Here is a 26,056-nt window from a genome sequence, read left to right on the forward strand (position 1 = left end):
GGCAGGTAGATATGTGGCTTGACAGCCAGACAACCAGTCTGGCTACATCAGTGAGCGCCAAACAGTGAGAGCCCTTGTCTCAAACAAAGATGGAGAAGGATAGAGGAAGTCGTTCAGGGCTGACCTCTCATTTCTGCATGCATGCATATGTGCACATATGTGTGCACACACACACATGTGGAAAGAGAGAGGGAGAGAGAGATATTTTGGTTTTTTGAGACAGGGTTTCTCTGTGTAGTAGCTTTGGCTGTCCTGGAACTCTCTCTGTAAACCAAGCTGACCTCAAACACAGAGATCCGCCTGCTTCTGCCTCCTGAGTGCTGGGGTTAAAGGTGTGACCACCCCCGCCCCGTTGAGAGAGTGAAAAATTTAAAGCATCAGTCAAAAGTCCTTCTACCCAAGAATAAAAAGGAGTTAACATCTCTGCACCCATAAAAGGAGGCGGGGGAGCTGCGGCTTCAGGTGTTGCCTCTGTTTGTACTTGCTGGTTTTGACCATGACATTCTTGCTACATTTTTTTTCAAACAAGTTCCCATGTTCCCCTCACTAGCCTGGAACCTTACAGTGTAGCTGTAGCTGAGGATAACTTCAAACTTCTGATCCCCCTGCCTCCACCTCTCAGGTGTTGGCCTTACAGGTATATACCACCACGTCCAGTTTATATAATGCAGGGGGGACGGAATTCAAGTCTTCATGTATGCCACATAAGTGCTCTACCAACTGAGCGCATCCCCAGTCCCCTACCCACACCTTTAAGCATTCTTTAAAAATGTATTTTTGTCTTGCCGTGCTGGAAATAAAACCCAGAGCCTCAAGCATGCTAAACACAAGCTTTACCACTGAGCTGTGGGCTCAACTCAAAACCGCGATTTGGTGGCTACCAAGAGTGGAGCATTTGCGTGGTGTCCCATTGCTGGACATCGCTATTTGCTTCCCCACAGATGACGCCTGACTGGCGTCCAGAACCCGGACTCTTGTAATACATTTGGTGGAGATCTGGTGAGCTCTCACTCGGGACTGCAGCCCGGTTTTAACCGAGTGGCTGATGAAAACCTCACGCTTCCACACTTGGTGTGTTCGTAGTTTTTCCCCACTGTGGTGAGGAACTACCTGGCAAAAGCAGTGGAAGGAAGGAAGGAAGGAAGGAAGGAAGGAAGGAAGGAAGGAAGGAAGGAAAGGTTTGTTTTGATGCTCGGTGTGAGGATGCAGCCCATCAGAGTGTGGTGGGAAAAGCGTGAACCGACGAGTCACATGACATCCACAATCAGGAAGCAGAGATAGGAACGCTGGTGCTCAGTTCCCTTTCTCGTTTTCATTCAGTCCAGGATCCTAGTCCATTGGATGGCTCTGCCCACGTTCAGGGTGGTCTTCTCATCTCAGTTAAAATAGTCTTTTTATTGTTATTTTATGTGCATCCATGTCTTGCCCGCATGTATGTCTGTGTGAGGGTGTTGGGATCCGCTGGTTCTGGAGCTACAGACAGTTGTGAGCTGCCATGTGGATGCTGGGAACTGAACCCAGGTCATCTGGGAGAGCAGCCAGTGCTTTGAGCCATCTCTCCAGCCCCAAATAAAATAATGTTAGACGATCCCTCACAGGCATACCTAGAGGCTGGCCTATTCTAAATGATTCCTCACAGGCATGCCTAGAGGCTGACCGATTCTAGATGATGCTTCACAGACATGTCTAGAGGCTGACCTATTCTAGAAGATTGTCAGAGACATGCTAGAGGCTTGACTCCCAGGGAATTCTAGATCCTAAAATGCTTCTTCCCACCAGACTACACTCTTGCCCATCCTCAGCCATACCAAAATGCATTTCCTGCTAGTCCATCAACTAATAGAACTGTGGGGGAAGTCACTCCAAACCTAGGAGCATTAAACAGCCGTTAAATATGGGCTGGAGGCCTGGCAAGATGGCTCAGTGGGTAAAGGCATTTGCCACCGAGCCTGAGTGACAGCCTGACTTCAGTCCCTGGGATTTTTGCATCAAGCAGGGAACCAATTCCCAGAAGCTGTGCTCTGACTTCCATACACGTACAGCTACACACACACACACATGTGCATGTTTCCACACATGTGCATGTACAAATACACACACAGGTACACACACACACACATACACGTGTGCACGTGTTATGTGCACCCGTTAAATATGCTCAAGGGTTCTCAGTTCAGTTCAACAGGGCCAGGGCCTCATGGTCCCTCTGCTGCACAGCCTAGAGCCTCTGCTGACAGGCTCCATGGCTGAATCTAGAATCACTTGGAGACTCTCTTGCTCAAAGGTCTGGTGTCAGAAGCAGCATACTGAATGCCTTTCTTCATGCCTAGAAAACCCCTCAGCACAGCATCTGAACCCAAGGACAGGTGTCCTGAGACAAGAAAGAAAAGTGGAAGTCTCAAAGGATGGAAACCCTTTTCTGGGCCTGTGTGAAAAGAAGAACATCCCAGGACCCTGCCGTAGCTCTAGCGATGCCCCTCCCAACCTCTATTTCCACTGTGCTCTCCGGAACTCCCCAAATCTTCAAATCTCTTCATCAAGTCCCTCCCCCCCCCCCCCCGCCTGGAGAGGTGATTCCACAGCCTTCTGTAAAGACCCTGCTCCCCAGTCTCTCTGAAGAAAGCCACGCACCCTGGAAAAGCCCCTGCCCAGGTTCCCAGGATAGCACCCTTGACTGCCCAGTCCCAGGGTATGTGATGTGAAAAAGGGATAAGTGGGGATGTGTAGGGTTTGTAGGACATGAGTTTAAGATGTGTTGCATTTATTTATGCTGAGTAATATTTGTTGAATGATGCAAAAATGTGTTGCATCCTTTTACGCTGCATTTATTTAACTCTCTAAAGCTGCGCTACTTTGCCTGCCTGAAACACCTGATTGGTCTAATAAAGAGCTGAATGGCCAATAGCTACGCAGGGGAGAAAAACAGGTGGGGCTGCCAGGCAGAGGGAATAAATAGGAGGAAAAATATGGGCTCAGAAGAAGGGAAGAGTGAGAAGAGAAGGAGAGAGGACTCCAGGGGCCCCCAGCCACAGAGTCAGCCGTGGAGTAAGACTGAAAGAAAGCTATATAGAATAAAGAGAGGTAAAAATCTCAGAGACAAAACATAGTTGAAGAGAAATGGGATAATTTATGTTAGAAAAGCTGGCTGGAAACAAGTCAAGCTATGGCCGGGCACTCATAAGTAAGAATAAGTTTCTGTGTGTTTATTTGGGAGCTGGGTGACAGGCTCCCAAAAGTTAAAAAAACAAAAACAAAACAAAACAAAAAAGTCCATCTACATGTAGGGTCCAAAAGGACACTGGGACGGATATGCCTGAGACGTGCAGCTTCCAAAAACTGACCAGATGATGTTAGGAGCAGAAGTCTGGAAAGAGAGGGTCATGAACTCCCAGACTCAGAGTTACAAGAGGAGGCAGAGGCAGACAGCCGTGAATAAAGCACCAGAAATTCTTTCCTGTCAATGCCTTCCCCTAACCACCTCTCCACTACACCTGCATGCGTACCAACGATGGTGCCTTTGCCAGCAAGCTCCTCTATGCCCCAGTCCCTACCCCCATCACAGGAGTGAGGATCAGTGTCAGAGAGGAAAGTAACTTTCATTGACTCCCTGGCCTCACAGCTCTCTGGTCCTCTCGCCTCTGTGGATACATAAATGTACATCTAAATAAATAATCAAGTAAATCACTTTTTAAATGTTAAAGATTTTGAAGCAAGGAGGCTGCCCTGGATTACCCATGTGACTTCAGTGTTTCACGGAAGTCCCTGTAAAGGAAAGAGAGGAGCAGAAGGCCCAGAAGTGGAGGACAGAGAGACAGGATTGCTGGCTTTGAAGATGGAAGGAGCTGTGAGACAGAGGTGGCCTTCAGAGGGCGGAGATGCATGGAGTGTTTGTTTTCTTCCCCCAGGGCCTCAGGAGTAACACAGCCCGGTGAACATCTTCCTTTCAGCCCTGCAAAACAGCCTGAACTGTGAAATATGAAATGTGGAGTATTGAACCACTGGGCGTGTGACAGTTTGCTCCCAGAGCAACAGAAAATTAATACAGGGTTCCTGGACGTGCCTCAGCACCTCTGCCTCCCGGCCATCATTCTTGAAGCCCCATCTGAGCTGTCACCCCCACAACAGCTGTGTTGGCTTTCCTAGTTCCTTCGACCTCTCCTAAGCTTGGCCTGATCTCCTGCGTCACCAAGGAAACAGGAGGCTTCAGAAGGTAACAGCTCCAGTCTCTCTGCCACCTGCATACTGCTCCATCCCACAATCCTCCTCTCCTCTGCCTAGGCAGAGGTGGGAGTCAACCTTCCCCTCCCCCATCTAATGCCAGCCCTCCCATCTGATCCGATTGCTCATGCCCCCTCCTCTTGAATCTTTTTCTTCTAGATTTCTTTTTTAAATCTTTTTATTAATTATTAGTATCACTGTGTGTATGTGATGGGAGTCACGTACCATGACACCTACGTGGAGGTCAGAGGACAGCTTTGTGGTGTCAGATCTTGTCTTCCATCTTTAGGTGGGCTCTGGGACTTGAACTCAGGCTGTCGGGCTTGGAGGCAAGCACCTTTATCCACTGTGCCATCTCACTGGCCCGTGGCCTTCCTTCCTAAGCTACCATGTCACAGGAATGGTCTATGCTAGCTGTCTATCCTCCCTTACCTGGCATCTGTTCCTCAGCTATAATCATAAATTATTGCTCTTGGCATTGCTTTATTGCCTGTCAGTTGTTAAAAGCAATGGACACTTTTTGACCTGGGCCTTTGTCACACCTCATCTTACTGGCTGTTGCCTTCTAGAAAGCCTAGGCTTCTTCTACACCTTAAGCTCAAAACTGGTAACACTCAGGGAATTGTAATCGCCAAGTCAGGATTTCCTCCGACTGGAGCAAGAGACCCGCCAGTCCATTGACAACAGTGAGTTTGAGTTCTTGCCAGTTCAAGCACTTCATGCAGCTCGAGTCTCCCCTGCACATTTGGAACGTCTGCTTTGAGCTTGCACCCTTTCCTCCTTCCTGAGCCTTCTCTGATCACAGGGAGCCAGGTCTAGCCTCATGGATGAGCAGCAAGCAGGGAGACTCCCGGGTGCATGGTTTCCTGGATGAAAATGGTCACGCTACTAGCCAGATTGCCTAGGCTGGGGCTGGTAAAGAAGTGCACTCCCAAACGAAATCAGTGCCTTTGAGGCTCTTGATTATAGCAACACAGACAGACTAGCCCAAGGAGCATAGACTCTGAACCTAAAACCTAGTTTTTCCTTAGAGTATCATCTTCCAGTCAACAACACTACTGCCCGCCGAGGCCTTCGTGACCCCAGTCTTCACCCCTTTCCGTAGTCAGTCTCTCACCGAAGGCGTTTGTGTCTACACCTGTAGATTTTCCAAACAGACCCTCTTCTTAGTACCTGCCTTGGGTCACGACCTTGGTGACTGCCACGCCTACCATTTCAGCCTCACTAAATGGCCCCCATAAACAGTTCAGAGGCTGTGATACTTGGTTGGTAGAACTGTTTGGAAAGGATTAGGAGGCGTGGCCTTGTTGGAGGAAATGTGTCATCGAGGGTGGTCCTGGAGGTTTAAAAGCCTTATGCCACTATGAGTTAATCCCTCCTCTCTCTGCCTTGTTGTTGTTTCGAGATGTTTGAAGAGGCCTGTGCTGTGCATATGGCCTGGTGTAGGTGAGGGTCATGGGTTGTAAGGTGCATTATGAGAAGATCGATCTGCCCACAGCCCAAGGCCAGTGGCACCCCAAGATGCAATGTTATTCCCATGCTTGCCAGCCTCTATTGTGTCCCCCAGGACATTACTTAGAAAGTAAAGGTAAATTATCTGAGTGTTACTAAATCTACCCCCTACTGCCATTTCTTAGGTTTATGTGACCTTATACACATGGAAATTTCCTTAGGGTCGTCTAGTGGACTAGAGTATATGACCTATTGTCCCTTTCTCTCAGCCCATCCAGCCAGCCATCCAACAGTCACTCAATAACCACTGTGTAGATTCTACCATGCACTCAGGTCTAGGCTGAACCATTGGAGGGGATCTAGAAGGTGTACCTGATGTAGCCTCAGGGTCGGCCTTCTGGAAGTTTCTTGCCCATCTAGGAAAATAGACCTATGTGTAGTCTACAGATAACACTACCCTGATGCAACCATTTGTTATATTAGTCTTCCCGGACTGCTGTTAATAGAGCAAAACGCCACAGGCCGGGTGTCTTAAATAAGCAGAAACCTATTCCTTCACAGCTCTGGTGCCAGCATGGTCAGGTTCTTCAGAGAGCTCAGACTCCTTGGCTTGCAGACAGCTGTCGACTCCTCTGAGTCCTCATATGACCAACAGAGGGACTGAGACAGCCCTGACCTCATCTTATAATCCCATCAGAAGGCTCTACTGGCGGTGTGACCTCACCTAAACCTAATTCTCTCCTCAGATCTCCGCCATTCAAATAGCATCGCTGCCACACTTACGCTTCCAGATGTGAATTACAGGAGCCATAATTCAGCTCATAGCATTTGTCATGGGCTAAACTGATAAAACCATCAACTTAATCCTCCCACCAGCTCCCTCCAGGCTGATTGCCCTGCGTTCACAGAGGAAAGGGCGGCTTAGAGAGGCTCAGGACCTGCTGGAAGCCACACAGCTGGAGACTGGCCCAGTGGGGTGTGATCCTGAGGCCACTGTGTCCCCAGTAAACTTCTGCCCACTCTCTGGCTGCCCTTGTGAAAACCTCCCCTGCCTGGCACTCCAGGAAGCACCCACACTGGGTAATGGCGATTCTGGGCAAAGTCCCGGCTTCTGAGCCCCTTCCTGGCCCAGCAAGGCCTTATGTGAGTTGACCAAGACAGCCCTTAAGCAGAAAAAAGGTGCATCAGGAGAGATTTAGCAGAGAAGAGAACCCACTCGTCTACAGTCGCTGGAGCTGCCTGCCAAGCTGCGCGCTTCACACAAAAACGGCTTCAAAAAGAAAAGGCTATCAATGTTTAATGTTTCCACTCGCCAGGGTGGAGGACTCAACACGCGCTTCCCTCCCCTCCCCCTGCAGAGGAAAATGCAAGAAGCAGTTGCTTAGCGGCTGCCCTAGCCTCTCTTAGCTGTACAGTGGGATGCTGACTGACACTGAATGTACCCTGGGCTAGACCACACTCTAAGAAATCCCTCCATAGTCAGTACAGGAGAACAAAGGGTGCCCCCATGCCAGGAAATCCCAAATGTATTCGTACATCTTCATACAACTCTAATTACTAAGATTAAGTCGCTCTTTGTTTTCTGGATCCTCTGTCTTCAAACACCACACTTGTCCAGTTCCCCAACTGCTGCTTTGCCGGGCATGTGGCTCCCATTGGCTGTACCTGAGGCCACCCAGCATCTCCTAAGCATGGGCTGCCTAAAGGGGCTCAAAGGCGACATGAAGTCTTAGGTCCTCGAAGCTCTGCACGGAAAAAACCGACTCTGTGGAGACAGATGTCACTGAGTGGGGACAACAGTGGGTGTCAGCCAAACATTCAGCCATGGGTCGTCTGCCTTGATGAGCTTTGTGGACAGGGAGGGGAAGCAGAGTTAGGGAGGTTTACACTGGAGCTCTTGGGAGAGGGCAGGGAGCTATTGTAAAAGGACAGGTCAGCTGGAATTACTGGATGCAGGCAGCAGGTTCCAGTTTAGCCCGGTGGCCCTGTTTGTCAGATCTTCCCCGCTTAGTGCTGGCTCTGGACTGCTGTGGATTCCTCTTCCAGGAGACTTTAAAAGTTTCTCCCAATGGACAAATTACTTTTTTATTTTTTTCAAGACAGAGAGACAAGGTTTCACTGTGTAGCCCTAACTGTCCTGGAACTCACTCTGAAGATTAGGCTGGCCTCAAAATCACAGAGATCCGCCTGCCTCTGCCTCCCAAGTGCTGGTATTAAAGGTGTGTACCACCACCGCCTGGCTGACAATGACTGTGTGTCTGAGTCTGTATGTCCCTATCTATAAAGGGGGAGTGACAGTTGTACCCACCCCATGGATTAGTGTGAAGATTAACGTGACAGCCCGCTTCTGTTGTCTACAAAGGAATCGCTGACAGGAGTGACTGAGGGTAGAAGAATTTCTTTGGCTCACAGTTGAAAGATTACAGTCCAACATAGTAAGGATGCCGGCTTGGCAGCCAGGGCTCAGCAGGCAACAGGAGCTTCGAGGCATAGCTTGTTTCATCTCAGTATATCAGAAAGCAAAGAACTGCCAGCCCCCAGCTATGCCTCCCACACTTGAATTTATAACAGACCATACTGTGGAATAATCCTGTACACTGTGAAGATTTGTTGCTCATTGTTAACAAAAAAAAAACTGATTGGCTGATGGCTATGCAGGATTTTCGGGGCAGAGAGAATGCTGGGATGAAGAAGGGTGGAGTCTGAGGAGTCACCAGGAAACAAAGAGGGAACAAGGCATGTTGGAGGACAGGTAAAGCCACGAGCCGTGTGGCAATACATAGATTAATAGAAATGGGTTAATTTAAGCTGCAAGAGCTAGCTAGTAACAAGCCTGAGCTATCAGCAAGCATTTATAGTTAACATTGAGTCTCCATGTCTGTTATTTGGGAATTGGAGAGCAGAAAAGAAAAGTTCACCTACAATACCAACCTGAAGGCAGGTCTCCAGGAGAGGGCCACAAAGTAACTACAATCACTTTTATCAATAGGGTCAGCACTCTGTGGTTTTCAGGTCTGAATGGTTCTCCAGACCTGGTTAGAGCCTTTCCTAAAACCGTCATAAACCTGATCCTGGGATTCTGAGGTGCAACACCCTGCCAAACTCAGGAGTTCTAGTTCCAGTCATGCGTCAGCCTCATGGGTTCACCCAAAAGGGGCTCCCTGCTGAGCTGGGACAGAGGAAGATGGCAGAACCTCAGGAGCTAAACTAGGAAACTCATGGTCCTTAGACAGAGGTCCCAAACTTTCCCAAACTCCCCCACATACACTCTGTCCGTATCCAGCTTGTTTCCTGTCATTCACCTATGAATCAACCTCCTACTGTTTGAAAGTGAAATGGCTTGGAGACATAAACCAGCTGGTCGAGTGCTTACCTGGCATGCACAAGGCCCTGGCTTGAGCGTCAACCACATAAACTGGCATGGTGACACGTGCCAGTTACCCCAGCCCTTGGGAGGCAGAGACAAAGAGGACTCCTTGGCTACACAGGAAGTTTGAGGCTAGCCTAGGCTACATGAGAGTGTCAAGAAAGAAAAGCAGTGAGAAAAGCATAATAGAAAACCTTTCTCTCCTGCCTCTGCCAAGGAACGAAACTGAAAACAGTGCAAAGAAATGGCTTCAGTCTAGTTCATGGCCTCTTCACCCTCTAGGCTGTTCTTGTGCTGCAGACAGCTGGGTGCCAACGGCAGAGAGGTGCAGGGACTGGTCGGCCCCAGCGGCTCCTCTGGTCCCAGCTGCAGATGATGGTAGAAAAAGAAGCAAACTTCTCAAGCTGGGCTCAGGCCAGTTGGAGGTGGATGCAGGAGGATGAGGTAAGACTTGCCACTAAAGTGCTTGCTTGGAGGGTGAACACTGTAGGAGTTTCTTCTGGTGTCCTCCAGACAGTTTCCTGTGTTCTTCATGTCTACTGGTGTTGGTGGCTGCCTTGGCAGTGTGAGACAGGAAGGTTGTGAGGCCAGTGACCCATGGGGTCCCCTACCCTTACACGGTAATGCCGTATGGTCCTGAGTACCCACACATCTAGTGAACCTGTTGCACACACACACACACACACACACACACACACACACACACACACACACCAAGTCTGCTCTGTAGACCTCTCAAGCCACTATCTAGTGCTTTCTCCCTCACCCTGGAGGGGGGATATTTCTAGCCCCCAGATGGGAGAAAAGCCCTGAAACTTGAGCAGAAGGTATCCTCAGTGACACGCCTAGAGGCAAGCATTAATAGAAGCCTCCCTCAGGCCGCTGACGCGCCTGGGCAGCTGCTCCAAAGGCTAAGTGTCTCTCAGTCCCAAGGCCAGCCCACTCTGGCTCAGCCAGGCACACTAAACTTAGCTTCCACTCCCAACTCCATAGCCGCTGCCACCAGCTAGCCGGCTGTCACCTTTCCCTGGGAGACACTGCTGCCCCCTGCCCAGAGCACCCACACCTCAGCCACCATCATGTCACAGACCAAAACCCTGAAGGTACGTGTGACCCTCTTCTTCATCCTGGTGGGAGGAGTGCTGGCCATGGTGGCTGTGGTGACCGACCACTGGGCCTTGCTGAGCCCACACCTGGAGCACCATAATGAGACTTGCGAGGCGGCCCACTTCGGCCTCTGGAGGATCTGCACCACGCGCGTCGCTGTGCGTGACAAAGAAGACAAAAACTGCGAACGCATCACGCTGTCGGGAGGTAAGTTCCCCGTTCTCCCTCTTTCCATTTCTCGTCCTTCCAAGACCCCAAGATAAGTTGCCTGCGCAAACAGAGCTGTTGCCAGTCCTTCCTGCACGGGAACAGATGGGAGCGACCTGGGGTAATTTTTACTGCTAGAACTAAGGTGGAAGATGAGGATGTTTGTGTCCAGGTCCATCTTGTGAGGCCTGGGCTCTTGATGCAGTGCAGGTTGCTAGAGTTAAGAGATTCCCGAAACTGCTAGTCTACCAGACCCGGGACTTCTGGCTCCAGCAGCGGATACTCAGAGTTGATACTCAGAGGCATCTCGGCTCCATTCTCTCCCTGTACGGACAAGCTGATGACCCTAACACCTCAGGCTGGAAGGAACGTGTGTGTCAGGCTGGCGCCTTCTTCAGCCTCTAAGCAAAAGTACAGATAAGACTACCACCTAGTCTGTCAAGCCCTACAAATAGGATATACCAGGTTCCTTCTTCTTAGGTACTGAGAACTTGACGTGGCTAACAGCAGAGCATGAAACTAAGCGGGGGTACTCGGGAGTCAGGGTGCTGGGGAAAGCGGCTGCATGGCTGTGAAGCAAATGTGGTCCTATTACGGGTTCTCCCTTAGTCCCCATCACTCAGATCCTCAGGGTTCCCTTCCATAGCGGTTGTTGCGATTCTTCCATTCCCTACCCACAGCTTGCAAGTTCCTGGCCTGGGAGCTCAGGCATTGATTGGTGTGATGTGTCTCTATCTTGTCAGTGTAGAGCCCCCGGAACTTGGAGCAAGCAGACGATACATGATGGGAAAGAACATGCCAGGGGAAAAAAAAAAGAACATGCCAGGGAGAAAAGAGGCCCAGGCTCTCGCCGTCATTACCCACTGCCTTTTACCCATTACACCGTTAACCATTAAAGGACTTTTTCTTGTTGACATAGCATCTTGAGCTAGCTGTCTAGTCGGTTTATAGAATGATGGGGATGGAACCCAGTGACTACTAGGCAAAGGTTCTACCATCTGAGCTACGCCCTTAGCCCTGTGAAGGGCTCTTCAGACAGGACAGCGCCCATCTCAGCCCCTGCTTCGCCTGTCTGAAACAGTAGGATCACTTCTAGAGCTCACAGCGTCTCCAAGGCCTCCGTGGACCACAGCATGTGTGGCTCTCATCCTGATGCTCAGAATGACTCCTTCCATGTCCTGCCTCACGCTTGCCACTCGAGTGGTCAGTCCTAGGTCTCAAATCCCCAGCAGTCTGCATGTGGAGTAAAGAACTCACCCTCCTTCTCTTCTCCTCCCTCTTCCTTAGCTCTTGCTTCGGGGAAAACCTGGGCGGGTGTCACTCATCACTGCTGGGGAACCAGAGATTTGTAACCACTCAGCTGTCTTGGAAACACAGAGTCTCGGGGTGGCGGGCCTGATGAGCACGAACATGTGCTTGGAGGCTATCAATCGCATAGCCTGATGCCCACACCCCTTGGCTACTCTCCACACTCGTAAACAGGTGTATCCTCCGCCAACTCCCCGGGCAGAGCAGGGCAGGGCAGGGCGAGGCAGGGCGAGGCAGGGCGAGGCAGGGCGAGGCAGGGCGAGGCAGCTTCTCCAGGGACCGTGGGGGGGGGCACTGTGGTTCCATCCACCTGTCCTTCGAGCCTGTGCCTTTTAAAGTCAGAGCAGATGAGCCAGGTCTGTGCAGAGACAAGCTGATGAGAACACCAGCCTCAGGGGACCGACAGGCAAGGCTTGGCCTGGGGCCTAAGCGGAGTCTGTTTGTCTGCCTTCTCGCCCCATCAGCTGTGAATCATACTGCCCACACTTGTGACACGGAACCTGACCTCCCCCAGCTGTCATCTCGATCCTGATCCTGCATTCAAGCAGACATCGTTTTCCTTCCCCGTCCACCTTTTCTGTGCTCCCCGGGAACTGTCTTTTCTGAAAGAGGGTTCACACAGAGCCCTCTCACTTATCAGCAACTATAATGATAAGGCAGAGCCATGTAAGGAGCTGTGTATTAACTCTGGGCGATATGAGAAAGAAAAACTGAGGGAGAAACAACCCCTCCCCCGCTGTGTCTTCACCCTTGGTGATGGCAATGACGATGCTGGGAATGGGGGAAAGATTCTTTATTTTTCAGAACTCTGGAAATTAACCTAAATCTTAGAACAACCTGGCAAGCGCTTATTCAAGAAAAGCAGGAGACTTGAGAGAAGTAACTAAATTTTTGTTTGGTTAGTTGGTTGGTTTTTTTTTTCAAGATAGGGTTTCTCTGTGTAGCACTGGCTGTCCTGGAACTTGTTCTGTAAACCAGGCTGGCCTCGAACTCACAGAGATCCGCCTGCCTCTGCTTCCTGAGTGTTGGGATTGAAGCTGTGCACCACCCCTGCCCATGGAAACAGTTTTAGGGTACTTTAATTTCCTCTCTTCTGTTGTGTGCCTGGAAGCTACTTCCTCAGTAAAACAAAGGAAAACCAAGAACCTGTCTGGCTGACAGTAGAGACAGAATAAGGTTGGACCCCTTACAGAGTCCCTCTCCTGTTGTTAACTGCATTTTTGTCATTTTGCAAAAGTCCTTAATTGCAAAATTGTGACTGGGGGATGAATGGGCTCCTTGCTTGTTAGAATATCTCTGTTAACTGATGGTCAACCTAAGAGAGCAGAGGTTTCATGCTTAAGAATATAGACATCACAAGATTAGCTCAAACACAGGAACAGGAACAAGCCTCAGGAAGGAGAGCCAGGTTTCCCAAATTGCCATGTTGTGTACATATTTAAAAACTACCAGCCATTGAGTACACCCCTTTGACCCCCACCCTGGAGAGGATATCTGTGTCTTTCAGGACAGCCTGATCTTCATAGGGAGTTTAGTGAGACCCTTTCTCAAAAGCAAACAAGGAAAAAAAAACCAGAAAACAAACTATGCAGAGTACTAAGATGATGTGGATAATATATGAAGATAATATGTGAAGAGGAAATCCACAAACTGGAATGAGCCTTTGGAATGTCTAGATGTGGACAAAGACTTTATTACATTTATTTGTTTGCTGGTTTGTTTCTGGAGGCGTGTCGGAGGATGACTTGAGGAAGTCACCTCTCTCCTACTACCACGTGGGTTCTGGAGACCACACACAAATCATCAGGTTGCTGGCCAGTGTCTGCTAAGGCAGCTCACCAGCCCCAGTTAGACAAAGACTTTAAATTAGCAGTTTCAAATGTGTTCTGAGAACTGAAAGAAACCATATCTAAAGAATGGCAGAGGAGGAGGGTGCCCTCATGAAATAGATACCAATCAAGAGGCAGAAATTAGTTTTTAAACATCAAATAGAAACCCTTTTGAGAAGGACAATGGTTAAAGTAGAAAGCTCACTAGAGGGGCTCAAAGCCCGGCCTGAGCAAGCAAATGAAAAAGTCTATGAGCTGTAAAAAATGCTCATGGAGATTCTCCAGGCAGAGTAACAGGAAGGGGGAAAGGGGCAATGGCTCAGACACATGTGAGACACCATCATATACGTCACGGGCGTCTCTGGAAGAACAGAGGGGAAAAGGAGGAAAAACTCTTTGGGAAAGATAATGGCTAAAAGCTTCCCACGCTGGATGAAAAACATGAACCTACAAATCCATGAAGTTCAATGAATTCTAGGTAGTATAAACTTGGAGAAATCTAGACCTACATACATCATATCCAACCTGGTGAAAGATACAGAGAATGCTAAAAACAGAAAGGAAGTCGTGGTTATGATGACTTTGATTTGTCTACTTGACACAACTTAGAATTACCTGAGAGAGAGCCTCAAGGAGGAATCATCTGTACTGGGTTGGTGTGTGACGTGCCTATGAAAGGCGCATTACTTTATCGCTCTCTGTTCTTGACTATGGGTGTAACGAGCTGTTTCAAATCCCTGCTTTTCCAACTTCCCTACTATGACCCAGAACTCTGAGCCAACCCAATTTTCCCAGCAACAGAAAAAGGAAACTGTCTCAGGTTGTTTCTCTATTGCTATGACAAAACACTAACCAAGAACAGCTCTGGGAGGAAAGGGTTTATTTCAGCGTCCAGTTACGATCTCTCATGGAGAGAAGCCAGGACAGGCACTCGAGGCAACAACACAGAAGCAGGAAGTGAGCAGAGGCCACGGAGAAGGATGCTGCCTTCTGGCTTGATCTCCATGGCTTGCTCGGCTTGCTTTCCCATACAACCCAGGACCACATGCCCAGGGCGGGACTACCCACAGTAGACTGTGCCCTGCCACATCCAAAATTAACCAAGACAATTCTCCTGGAGCCAGAGTTGGAAGAAGATACTTCACAGACGTGCTCACGGGCCAATCTAATGGAGGCATTTTCTCAGTCGAGAGTCTCCCTAGCTTGTGTCAAGTTAGATAAAACTGACCAGCACAACCACTTGTCACACACATGAAATTCCTTTTATTATTATTATTTTACATGTATTGGTGTTTTGCCTGCATGAATGTCTGTGTGAGGGTGTCAGGTCTTGAAGTTACTGACAGTTGTGAACTGCCATACAGATTCTGGGAATTGAGCCTGTATCCTTTGGAAGAGCAGCCAGTGCTCTTAACCACTGAGCCGTCTCTCTAACCCCTCATGAGTTTCTTAATAAGATAAACAGATTCTTTTTCCCAGACACCATAGAAGCCTGGAGATCATGGGAGGCCATACATATGCAGCTGTATCCCATACATCAATATTTTGGTCAACGATGGAGCCTATGAAAAAGAATGACCTTGTGGGACTATATCACATGGTGATGTCATAGCTAACCTAGTTGGTGTTTGTACACTCACTCCATAACATTTACACAATGACAAGGTTGCCTAAGCAACACACAATTACACCAGCTCATCTAATCTCACAGAAACTTCCAGAAGACCCATACATTCATCTTCATTCCACATCACAGATAAGGAAAATGAAGCTCAGAGGACACAGATAATTTCAGTGTGGCTATGTGATTGACAAGCAGGAATTTTTCCCTAGACTTTTGCCTGTTATGTTCACTTTCTTAATTACTGAATCATAGAGGTTTTTGTTCTACAAATGGTTTTCACTTGACAAGGAGGAACACTAAAGGTAGCATGGCCTTCCCCAGGCTAACTACCTAACAATGAGAGGTTCAACACCCAGGTCTTAAATCCATAGCTCCCTTGCTTTCCAGAACCATCCCATAACGTCCGATGTACATACACAGCTCCTAAAGCCTTCTGACTCAAGAGGCCACAAGGAGTCCCACGTAGGATGAGACATGGTCAGAGTCAGCCAGACCGAGAGCTGATACAAGGCAGTTTCACTAGAACCCTTTCTGCCATGATGTGTTGGAGGTTCCTCACAGGGTGGGCAGGATAAGATGTCCCGTGTGAGTTCTCCACTGTCCACAAAGAGCAAGAGAAATTCTGATCTGTACAAGACCAGCACCGAAGCTTGGTTCCAATGCCTCCTGAGCGAGAGGAGGGGCTTCCCCAGTTTCCAGGGGAGACCATGGATCACCTGGGAAGCCCCAGAAGGACCATTCCCTGCCCTTGTTTCTTTCAAGTTCTGCCTCTCTAGGGTAGCCCCGGCAGCCCGTTTCTCTACACACACATCTCTCCTCAGTGCAAGAATTATGGGCGTAGGAAAAGCATGACATCATTGATCTTGGGAATCTCCAGGGCTCCCTCCCCTACCCACAGGCTGAGGCCGCCTCTCCTACCTACAGAACTCTCACCGAGGCTCCCTCCCCTACCCACATGAACTTGGGTTGGGGGTGCGTGAAGCTTTAGGCTCCCCCATGGAAGAACAGCACTTTGGGGATACCTCCAGCTCATCTTAGGAGTTCTTCCGTGCTGATCGGAAGAGCATACATCTTTATAACCTTGCTGAAAGCAACATGGGCACCATACGTGAGATTGTCTCCCTGCTCCAAGCCACTAATTCCTGGGGTTTTACACATGAGTTATTTCTAATACAATAAATCTGTACTACCCAGGGCTCGCTACCCTGGTAATATTCTTAGTGATAACTCAGAGCTCTCCCCTGCTAAAGGTCACCTTGGGGGTTTCATGTGCCTGATCCTCTGGTTCTTTGAAATTGCCACCCTAGATTCGGCACAGCTGGTAACTGAACCATACTATAGTAGCCAGCCACCCTGTCCAAGTTCCCAGGCAAGCCTGAACTGAGCTCATGATCTTGTTGTTTTGTTTTGTTTTTGAGACAGGGTTTCACTATGTAGCCTTGGCTGGCCTGAAACTCACAATGTAGACAAGGCTGGCCAGGATCTCACAGAGATCTGCCCGTCTCTGTCTGCCCATTTGCCAAGACTAAAAGGGTATGTCATCACACCTGGCTGTGTGTATTTTTAAGAAATAGCCCGGTTCACATTTTTACACCACTGAGTTTTGTAGAAAAAGAAATCTCAGAATCATTATAAGCCAGTTTCAGAGACAAAAGAGATGACAATGACCTCAGACCCCCCATCACAGTCCTGGATCCTCTTGGAACTGGACCTCTGTTTACTTGGTCTAAATCAGTGTCTGTGTCTGCACAGCGAGGGGACAAGGCTCATCAAATCAGAGTGTGAGCCCCCGAACCTATACAAGGGTGTTATACCTGGTATTGGAGACAAGAAATGACGTCAGAGAGGCAGAAGCAGGAGGGTTCGGAATCTGTATTGTACACAGGACTGTCCCTATCATCCTACCTGTGAACAAATGGCCCTCTTAGGGCCTGCTTCAGATGGTGTGTGTGTGTGTGTGTGTGCGTGCGTGTGCACATGTGCGCACGCGCGCGCGCAAGTTCACATGAAAGTCAAAGGGCTGCATGCGGTGTCTCCGTTAGTCTCCACATTATTGTTTGAGCCACGGTCTCTCACTGAGCCTGGGAGCTCACCAGTTTACCTAGGCTGACTGTCTGACAGCCCTGGAAATCCACTTGTCTCTGACCCTCCAGCTTGGCGTCACAAGGGCAAGTCACCAACTGCACCACTACCCCAGCCCTGAAGGTGCTGAGGATGGGACTCAGGTCCTCATGCGCAAGCACTTTGCCAACTTAGCCATCTGGTTTAGACTCTTTTAATGCTGAGTTTCCCAAACACTACCATCCATCAATGGGGCAAAGGTGTGAAAAGCTAAGTCACGTGAGGCGTGCCCATCTGTGGGCCCCTGTGCTGTCCTCTAAAGGTGCTGGCTTGGTTGGTTCTGAATGAGACTGATGTCTGGTGCGGCTGCTCCATCTTTGGAGCCCACAGGGACTCTGAAGGGATTTGTGTTCTCCCCCAGGCAGCCCTCTGGGTCTGGAGCAGATACGTTTCTCTCAGGTTGAAAGCCAAGTACGTGGGCCTTCTTTGTGTGCCAAGCTCAAGAGAGAAGACAGGTCAACCTGTCTGTCCTCTGGTGCAAAGCTGAGGATATTGGGGAGAAACTGAGGCTTCCAGTAGTCCCAATGCTCCCTATCCCATCACCCACATGTGAGGGTGTTGAATGGAGGAGGAGGAGACGTTTCGTATACTACCCAAGGGAAAGAGTCATCCCAGGGACAGCTGCCTCACCCCCAAGGTATGCAGGCTATTCCAGTGCACCTGGATTCAGACTTCTCTGTCCTGATATCCAGAATGTCTGTCTGTACATCACTGTCCACCCTGAGTGGGGCCTGGCATTTATCTGACGGCAACTGACTTCCCGACATGCCATGCAAGAGTTGCTTCTGCAACCCAGAAGGGTCAATCATCCGTGGTCACCATCTCTCCAGGCTGCCTGTACCTCCTAGTCCTCACTCTGAAGGCTCTTAACTCACAGGCAGAGAGGAGCTGGGAAAGCAGCTGACCATGAAAATGCACTTGAATTCAGTTGATTCTTCTTGGAGGGTTTTCAATGGCAACCGAAATTGGCCCTTAGAGAACGAAACAGAAAATGTCCTTTTGTCCGGAGGGAGACCCAGGGAGACGTGTCACATAGCGTGAGCTGTTTTGAGGCAGTGATTCAAGTGCATCTACAGCTACTGATCTCATGAATATAAGAGGGTTGCATTATGCTTTAAAATAGCCAGGGCCGCTGTGAGGGAAAAAGCACAGTGTTGAGTCTGACATCACCGCTGGTCTTCAGACACCCCAGGTAGCTCGGCTCAAAAGAAAAGGGATTTAAATATAGAAGCTTGGGGAAAGGCAGCTTGCTGCCAGGAACAGTCACTGCTGCTAGGCCAGACCCCATCTCCAGGCGTCCTGGTCCTGGGCCTTGGGAAAGGCAGCGACTGAACTGAGGAGGCCTGGAGAGGGACAGGATTAAGTCGCAGTAAAATGATGTAGCCAGACAGAAGAAAGCCTTCATTTCGTTCAAAGCCACGATGGTGGCAGCCTCCAGGTACATATCTAAAAGGAACTGGGCACCAGTCTTTAGGGAATGAGCTTTCCACTGTGGCCTAGAAGGGAAACTGAATCCACACTCAATGCCATTGAAACTAAAAGCAGAGCTGCTTTTTTTACAATAAAGGAGACAGAAACACAAGAGAAAAAAAAACACCAAGGTGGGGCCTCACATAAATAAAAAAAACAACCTAATTTAGTTTTCTTAAGAAACAGAAAATAGGGAGGAGGGTGTCGCGCAGTTGGGAGAGCACGCACAGAGCCTGGGCTCCAACCCCAGCACCACACAAACCAGAAGTGGTAGCAAGGACTTGCAGCCCCAGGGCTAGGGAGGTGGAGGTAGACAAATCAGAAGTTCAAGGTATCATTGGCTACATTTGGATAGAGCGTAAATTCAAGGCTCGCCTGAGCCATGTGAGACCCTGTCTCGAAAACAAACAACCAAACATGAAATAAAGCAAAATAACCCATTTGTATACTTCCTAATTGAGTGATTCATGGGTAAAGAATATTGAATGTGCTCAATAAAGACCACAACTATACTTTGGTGCCTTGTCAAGTTGTGAAAGAGACTAATGGGGAAAAGTAAAGGAGAAAGCTGGAAGTAGAATCGTGTATAAGATCCCCATGACTGTATTTACACTGCACCCCTCCCCTGCTGCCCTTAACATCTTAGTCTCAAGTCTAACTGTCCACATGGCTTCATGACAGTGCTCAGTGGCCAAGAAGCTTGCTAGGGGATGTTTTGTCTGGGGTCCACATGACTCAGGTCACGAGGGTCTGAAGAAGTGACAGACAGAAGAGCCCTCTGTAGGGCAGAGCTGGGGCGGTCAACCTGGATGAGCATCAGAATCTTCTGGAAAGGACTCTCCCTTTCCCTCCCTCCCCCACCTCTCTCTTTCCCCCCACCCCGAGAGTGTACATTGTGGGGTTCACACACACTTGGATGTATGTGCTTGTGGAGGCCAGGAGTTGGCATCTAGTATCTTCCTCAATCGCTCTCCGCCTTGCTTTCTGAGATAAGGTCGCTCGCTGGACTGGAGCTCACCGATTGACTGGACTGCTTGTCAGTGAGTTCTAGGGATCCGCTCCCCAGAACTGGTTCTGCAGACACACATCCCCTTGCCCAGCTTTTTACATGATTGCCGGGAATCCTCATGCTTGTGTGGCAAGCTGAATCATCTCCCTAACCCCCGGAAATCTTTTGAAAGACACCGACTGCTCCCCAGATCCCGCTGCAAACGGAGGATAAAGGTCTGCTTCTGGCTTAATCCAAGGTCCCTCAGCATCACCATTGCTAACATTTCCCTTGGATAACTCCATGCTGTGGCAGGCTTTCTTGTGAAATGAGGGTTTTAGTACAACCCCTGGCCTCTAGGCATTGCCCAGGGACTCCAGGAGAGGAATCCACACGCCAAGATTATTGACTGGTTATTTGCTAAGTATGCATGGCCCCCACTTCAGGAACGATACTGAGCCTAGGTCTCAGTTACCCCAACTGCCTAATTGGCTCAGGGCTTACGTGCTGTTTGTTTCGAGAATCCATCATCCTTTACTTCCTAATGCTGTCCCAGCATCCTTTGCCATCCTTTATCTGCTGAAATGGCTTGCTAAAGGTCAGGGAAATGTTTGGCCCAGATTCAGAATGTGGGGGAAGATAGGCAGTCATAGGCCCCTGCATGCCCTATGGGGAGACACCCACCCTTTCCACCAGCTCACAGACTGTCTCCTTCACAGACAAGAACTGCTCCTACTTCAGGCATTTCAACCCAGGAGAGAGCTCAGAGATCTTTGAATTCACCACTCAGAAAGGTGAGGCCCTGGAAGGCAGGGGCGGCAGGAAGCCACTTCCGTCACCAGCTGCTGGGTTAGGAGTCACTTGGCAGAGACGTGATGACTCCCGCTAGGGATGGAAAGCAGCTGGAGGCTGGTACCCTGTCGCATCCCCTGCACACACAAGCAGTTCTGGGTCCAGGTACTCAGCGCACACATGTTGGTGTAGACTTGCTGGCAGGCTGTGAGCTGCCGCAGGAACATGTTCCAGCCCGCGGAGCCAGAAGAAGAAGGAAGTGGTACAGCTCACAGTGCTGGAGCAGGACCATGGGGTGGGTGGGTGACAGTCTCTGTGGCGACAGTTGGTAGTCCTCCCCTCCTTTACTAACAGTCCTCCCGGAGCTGAGGACACATGGTATTCCTGCCCTTCACCAACGGAACTCAGAGACCACATCAGCAGGAAGGGCCTGGGCTGTGTGGGAGCAGGTGGCCACACAGGGTACCAGAGCTGACACAGACACACACATGCTACCTCACTTGTAGTCACGTGCACACACCAACAGGTCCTCAGGCACAAGGCACACATACACACTGACAGCCTTAATGCAGGAACACGCATGCATGCACGCACTCACAGACAGATCCTCATATGTGAGGTATTTATAAGTGCTGACAGCCTCAGGAGAAAAGCACACACGAGCATTCTCATATGCCAGTAGATTCTCTCTAGCTCTCTCTCTCTCTCTCTCTCTCTCTCTCTCTCTCTCTCTCACACACACACACACACACACACACACACACACACACACACACTTCTCACGTGCAGACACGGGGACATACTCTGATGGATTCTTAGGCAACCCACTCACATCCTCCTCACCCACACTCCCATGCTAGGTAACACCCACACCCTGTCAATCTCCCAGAGTCCCCCTGTCAATCTAAGACAGACCACCTACAGCTCAGTGCCTCCTTCCGTCTGTCACTCAGGAAGGCTTGGCTCTAGGGACGTCTCTAGATGCAGGGTGTCCTGCCTCCATTGGAGGTCTTTGCCTCAGGGAACCTTGCAGTTTTGCGCCTGGAAAGACACAGGTGATTCCATCCTGTTGGCACCTGGCCTCGCTCTTCCACAGCACCGCACTGGGAAGGGGTAAGAAAGGGGGTGGGCCTCAGTCAGGTGTGAAATGAGAATCCAGGCTGTGGGAGCTCACTAAACCCCCTGACAGGAAGAAGTGCCCGGAAAGGCTCTGCTTCTGAGGCTCCCTTTGTTTTGCAGAGTACAGCATCTCAGCAGCGGCCATCGCCATCTTCAGCCTCGGCTTCATCATCGTGGGCTCCATCTGCGCGTTTCTATCCTTTGGGAATAAGCGTGATTATCTGCTGAGGCCAGCATCCATGTTCTATGCCTTTGCAGGTAGAGTGGGGTCCTGAGGTGCCTGGGTGTGAGGGGGAGTCCTTAGGGCTCCCCATTCCATGCTCAGGCTCCATGCAGGATCAAACTCTGAACCCTGGTGATCCCAGGAAGGATGCGAGGGAGAAAGCTTGCTTTGTTCCTCCCCCCCCCCCCCAATGACACTACGCTTAGGAGAAACACTGAGGAACCGCCCCAGAAAGCAATTAACAAAGAAGGAAGGAAATGTGGCCAGTCTCTGGCTAACCTCCTGCAGGACGTGGGAAGTGCATTGTGGGAAGTGGCAGATATGGATCATTTTTGCAGATTCCCAGTTAGAACCATCTAGAAGCATTTTCCTCTCAGGACCAGGTCAAAGGCAGGGAACGGAGGTTGGGGGAGGACTGTGGTGGCAGCGGGAGCACTATCAGTCACTGAGACTCCTGGCTTTGTCCCCAGGGCTCTGCCTTATTGTCTCTGTGGAGGTCATGAGGCAATCGGTGAAGCGCATGATTGACAGCGAGGACACCGTCTGGATCGAGTACTACTACTCATGGTCCTTCGCCTGTGCCTGCGCTGCGTTCACCCTGCTCTTCCTCGGCGGGCTGTTTCTTCTGCTCTTCTCCCTGCCTCGGATGCCCCAGAACCCCTGGGAGTCCTGCATGGATGCTGAGCCAGAACACTAGCTTTGGGAAGATCAAGCCCAGACCGGAGTCTCCCAGAGGCGAGGAAGGTGTTTTACATCTGCCCTGGTCCCTTGACTGTCATGCTCTGTGCCTCTTCCTCTGAGTTCCTCTGTACAGGGACATGAACGGAGACCTGCCCAGCATCAGAGGAAGCAGGCAGGTGTTTGAAGGGGCTCTTTCTTACGCCTGCCCCAGTTCAGGCTTGCCTGCCATGCCTGTTGTCTTTGAAGAACAGGTCTGGTTTTCTTTAGAAACCTCCCAAGGACAGCCTGTACTCATTCACCAGGCCTGAGCTTCACCAGCGCCAGCGTCCGGAGCCAGCTCCTCCCCCACTCTCCTCTACCATGATATAAAATCCTCTTCCGTGACCTGAACATCCCTCCTTGGCTTCCAAGATCCCCAACAGACATTTTTAACTGGATAGAATCTGTGGTTTGAAATAAAAGATCTCAGAAAAAAAAACTTTCCTTTTTCTCTTGTGCCTTGCACACCAATTGCTGAGACTCCTGGCCATAGGCCTGGCACCCTAAACCCTGGAAGAGAAAAGGTAGGATTATCCCTCCGTGGCGGCGGTTCTCACCCTGTGTGGTCACAACCCGTTTGGGTGTCACCTTTCAGATAACCTGAATATCAGATACTTACATCATGATTCCTAACAGTAGCAAAATTACACTTAGGAAGTAGCAACAAATACAATTGTATGGTTGTGGGGGGGTCACCGCAACATGAGGGACTGCATTAAAGGGCCGTCGCAGCATTAGAAAAGTAGAGGCCCACTGCCTGGGCACTGAGGACTTTGAGAAGCGAGGTGGAGATAGCTTAGAGGTTCTGAATTCCAACTCGAATGTCTGAGCTCTGGAATTGTTTGGAATGAAACTAGAAACCTTGTGACTTGGGCAAGGGTGTTAAAAATAGGAGGGGTTATTTCTAGAATCATCCAGCCCCTCTCAGCACTGAAGCCCCACGGTCTCAGTCTAGCTTTTGAAGCCAGAACCTTGTTGGGAAAACAGAAAACAAACAAACAAACCAACAAAAAAACAAAACCAAACCTAAGAAGCAGGGCTTCACAGACACTTAGCACCCACGCATATGTGGCATCATGGTTTAAACACCCCTCAGACCCCTGCTGCACTGAACCTGGCCTCCAGAAACAGAAGCCAGGCTTGACTGGCCGACAGGGAGGACTCTCTGCAGTGTCCGCAGTGAACATTGGAGTCCCGCATGGAGCTGGCACAGTTGCCAGGGGGCACATAACTTCTTGTGCAGCCTGCAACACAGGGGTGGTTTTTACAGCTCGACAGACATCGCAAAAACTTGCCGTGCATGTGAAGAGTATCTCATGACATGAAAAGTGGATGCCATTTGAATCTCGGTGTCCATAAATAAGTCTTATCGGCACACAGCCACACCTGTTCCCGTGGGTGTTCGGTGCGGCTGCTGTCCTCACAGCAGCACTGAGAAGCCTCAGGAGAAAGATTTTGCCTGCAATGTCAATAATATTTACTTTCCTACTAGACCTGGTGGCAGATGCCAGCAATCCCAGCACTCAGGAAGCTGAGGCAGGAGGTTCTCTCTCCACCTTATTCCCTTGACACAGACACATTCGTCACTTCTTACTGCTGTGACAAACAGCATGGCTTACAGCGATTTATGGAAGAGTTTATTTTGGCTTATAGTTCCAAAGAAAGAGCCCATCATGGCAGGGGAGGGGGGAAGGGCAGTGGGGGAGGCCAGGGAGGCGGGGCAGCAGTCAAGCACCTTTTCAACCCCAAACACAAAGCAGAGAGGGCAAACTGGAAGTGTTGTGGAATAACCTTTTTTGTACATTATGAAGATGTATCTCTGCTAAGGCGCCTTCTGATTGGTTGGATAAAGAGCTGAACGGCCAATAGCTAGGCAGGAGAGGATAGGCGGGACTTCTGTGGAAAGAGAGGAACTAGGGGGAAGAATCTGAGAGGAGGGGAATTTGCCAGCCCGACACAGAGGAAGTGGGGTGTGTAGTACTGGGCAGAGGTAATGAGCCACGTGGCAGAACACAGATGAACTTAAATGGATTAATTTAAGATTTAAGAGCTAGTTGGGAACTATTCTCAACTAAGGCCAAGCTTTCATAATTAATAAGTCTTGGTGTCATTATTTGGGAGCTGGCGGTCCAAAGAAAGTCCAACTACATGGAAGCAGGGCAAGGTTAAAAACCCTCAAAGCCTGGCCCAGCAAGGCAAAGCTCTCAAAGGTTCCACTGTAGTGATAGTTTATTTGTGCTTTAACAAATAAAACCTACTAAAAGATCAGAGTGCAGAGATAGCCACACTAGTTAGCCATAGAGGCCAAGCACTCGAGAGACAGAGGCAGACTGATCTCTGAGTTCAAGGCCACCCTGGGATACACGAGGTTGACTCTAAAAAGAGAAGCAGAGCTCACAGAAAGGTGATCCCAGCACTTGGACTCCCACGCCTTTAATCCCAGCACTAGGGAGGTAGAGACAGCCCCTTCGAAGGACCCTATGATACCCTAGAGAGTCTCCCCAACCTGTGTGCCTTTTGTAGAATCTGCCTCCAAAGTCATTCCTTCCATGTAACAGAATAGAAGGTCCTGGAGTTTAAGATACAGACATACACCATAGGTTCTAAGGGGAAGATGGAAACATTCCACAGGGGTCAGTACTATGTCTACCACCATGATGGTCGATGTTGCGTGCTATGTGTTGGGTTCTGTGTGAGCCACCATGGTGGTCGATGTTGTGTGATATGTGTTGGGTACTGTGTGAGCCACCATGGTGGTTGATGTTGCATGCTATGTGTTGGGTATTGTGTAAGCCACCATGATGGTCGATGCTGTGTGCTATGTGTTGGGTACTGTGTGAGCCACCATGATGGTCGATGCTGCGTGCTATGTGTTGGGTACTGTGTGAGCCACCATGGTGGTCGATGCTGCGTGCTATGTGTTGGGTACTGTGTGAGTGAGGGCACAGAGGGAGAGGCTATTTCTTTGTCTTTCAATGCTGAGTGGCTATAAGTAAAGTCTGTGTTCTCTGAGGTTTGCGAGCATTCTATGGGCACTCAGAGGGTCATGAGGACGGCACCTCTGAAGCTTACAGAAGTCCTGCTTATTTGGAGTCAGACCAGACCACATGAGGTGACATTTTCCAATCCCCCATGGGACATCCATGCCTCTCTCCTTCTGCTCTTGGTGCCCCGTCCATATCCTCACATTTAACCTATTTTGGCACAGTTCGGCCAAGTACCTGATTTTACAGATCTTTGAAGCTAAGGCCCATATTTTCTTCAGAATCACTGTAGTAGCTAGACCCTCTCTACACCAGTCATTTCCCCAATCCTGCAGTGTCCAGATAGCCTGTAAGCCTAGTCTGTGAACTAGAATGCGCAGTCCACAAGGGAGACCGGGTAAGGCACAACTATGCAAGAACGCCATGAGAGAGAGTAACAGGACACAGTCCTTTGAAGCAAGGAAAGAGTGTGAAAGGGCACCTTCCTGCTCCAGGTCTCCAGTCTCAGTTGTCTCTATCTCCACAGT

The 26,056-nt window shown here is 49.7% G+C and overlaps 1 protein-coding gene across 1 annotated transcript; it reads left to right on the top strand.

Moving 5' to 3' along the window:
* Positions 1 to 9,956: 9,956 nt before the first annotated feature.
* Cacng1 (calcium voltage-gated channel auxiliary subunit gamma 1) lies at positions 9,957 to 22,970 on the top strand. The gene is made up of 4 exons (XM_075942154.1): positions 9,957 to 10,351; positions 20,411 to 20,485; positions 21,723 to 21,860; positions 22,296 to 22,970. The coding sequence occupies exons 1-4, from the start codon at positions 10,117 to 10,119 to the stop codon at positions 22,520 to 22,522; spliced, it is 675 nt and encodes a 224-aa protein (XP_075798269.1). The 5' UTR covers positions 9,957 to 10,116; the 3' UTR covers positions 22,523 to 22,970.
* The last annotated feature ends 3,086 nt before the right edge of the window (positions 22,971 to 26,056 follow it).

This window comes from Microtus pennsylvanicus, chromosome 11 (assembly GCF_037038515.1).
Source record: "Microtus pennsylvanicus isolate mMicPen1 chromosome 11, mMicPen1.hap1, whole genome shotgun sequence".
Taxonomy (NCBI): Eukaryota; Metazoa; Chordata; class Mammalia; order Rodentia; family Cricetidae; genus Microtus; species Microtus pennsylvanicus.

Excerpts from the sequence above, each read along its gene's own strand:
- Cacng1 (XM_075942154.1), top strand. The coding sequence starts at position 10,117 with ATGTCACAGACCAAAACCCTGAAGGTACGTGTGACCCTCTTCTTCATC. Across the intron at positions 10,352-20,410 it reads ACGCATCACGCTGTCGGGAG|ACAAGAACTGCTCCTACTTC; the intron begins GTAAGTTCCCCG and ends TCTCCTTCACAG. Across the intron at positions 20,486-21,722 it reads TGAATTCACCACTCAGAAAG|AGTACAGCATCTCAGCAGCG; the intron begins GTGAGGCCCTGG and ends TTTGTTTTGCAG.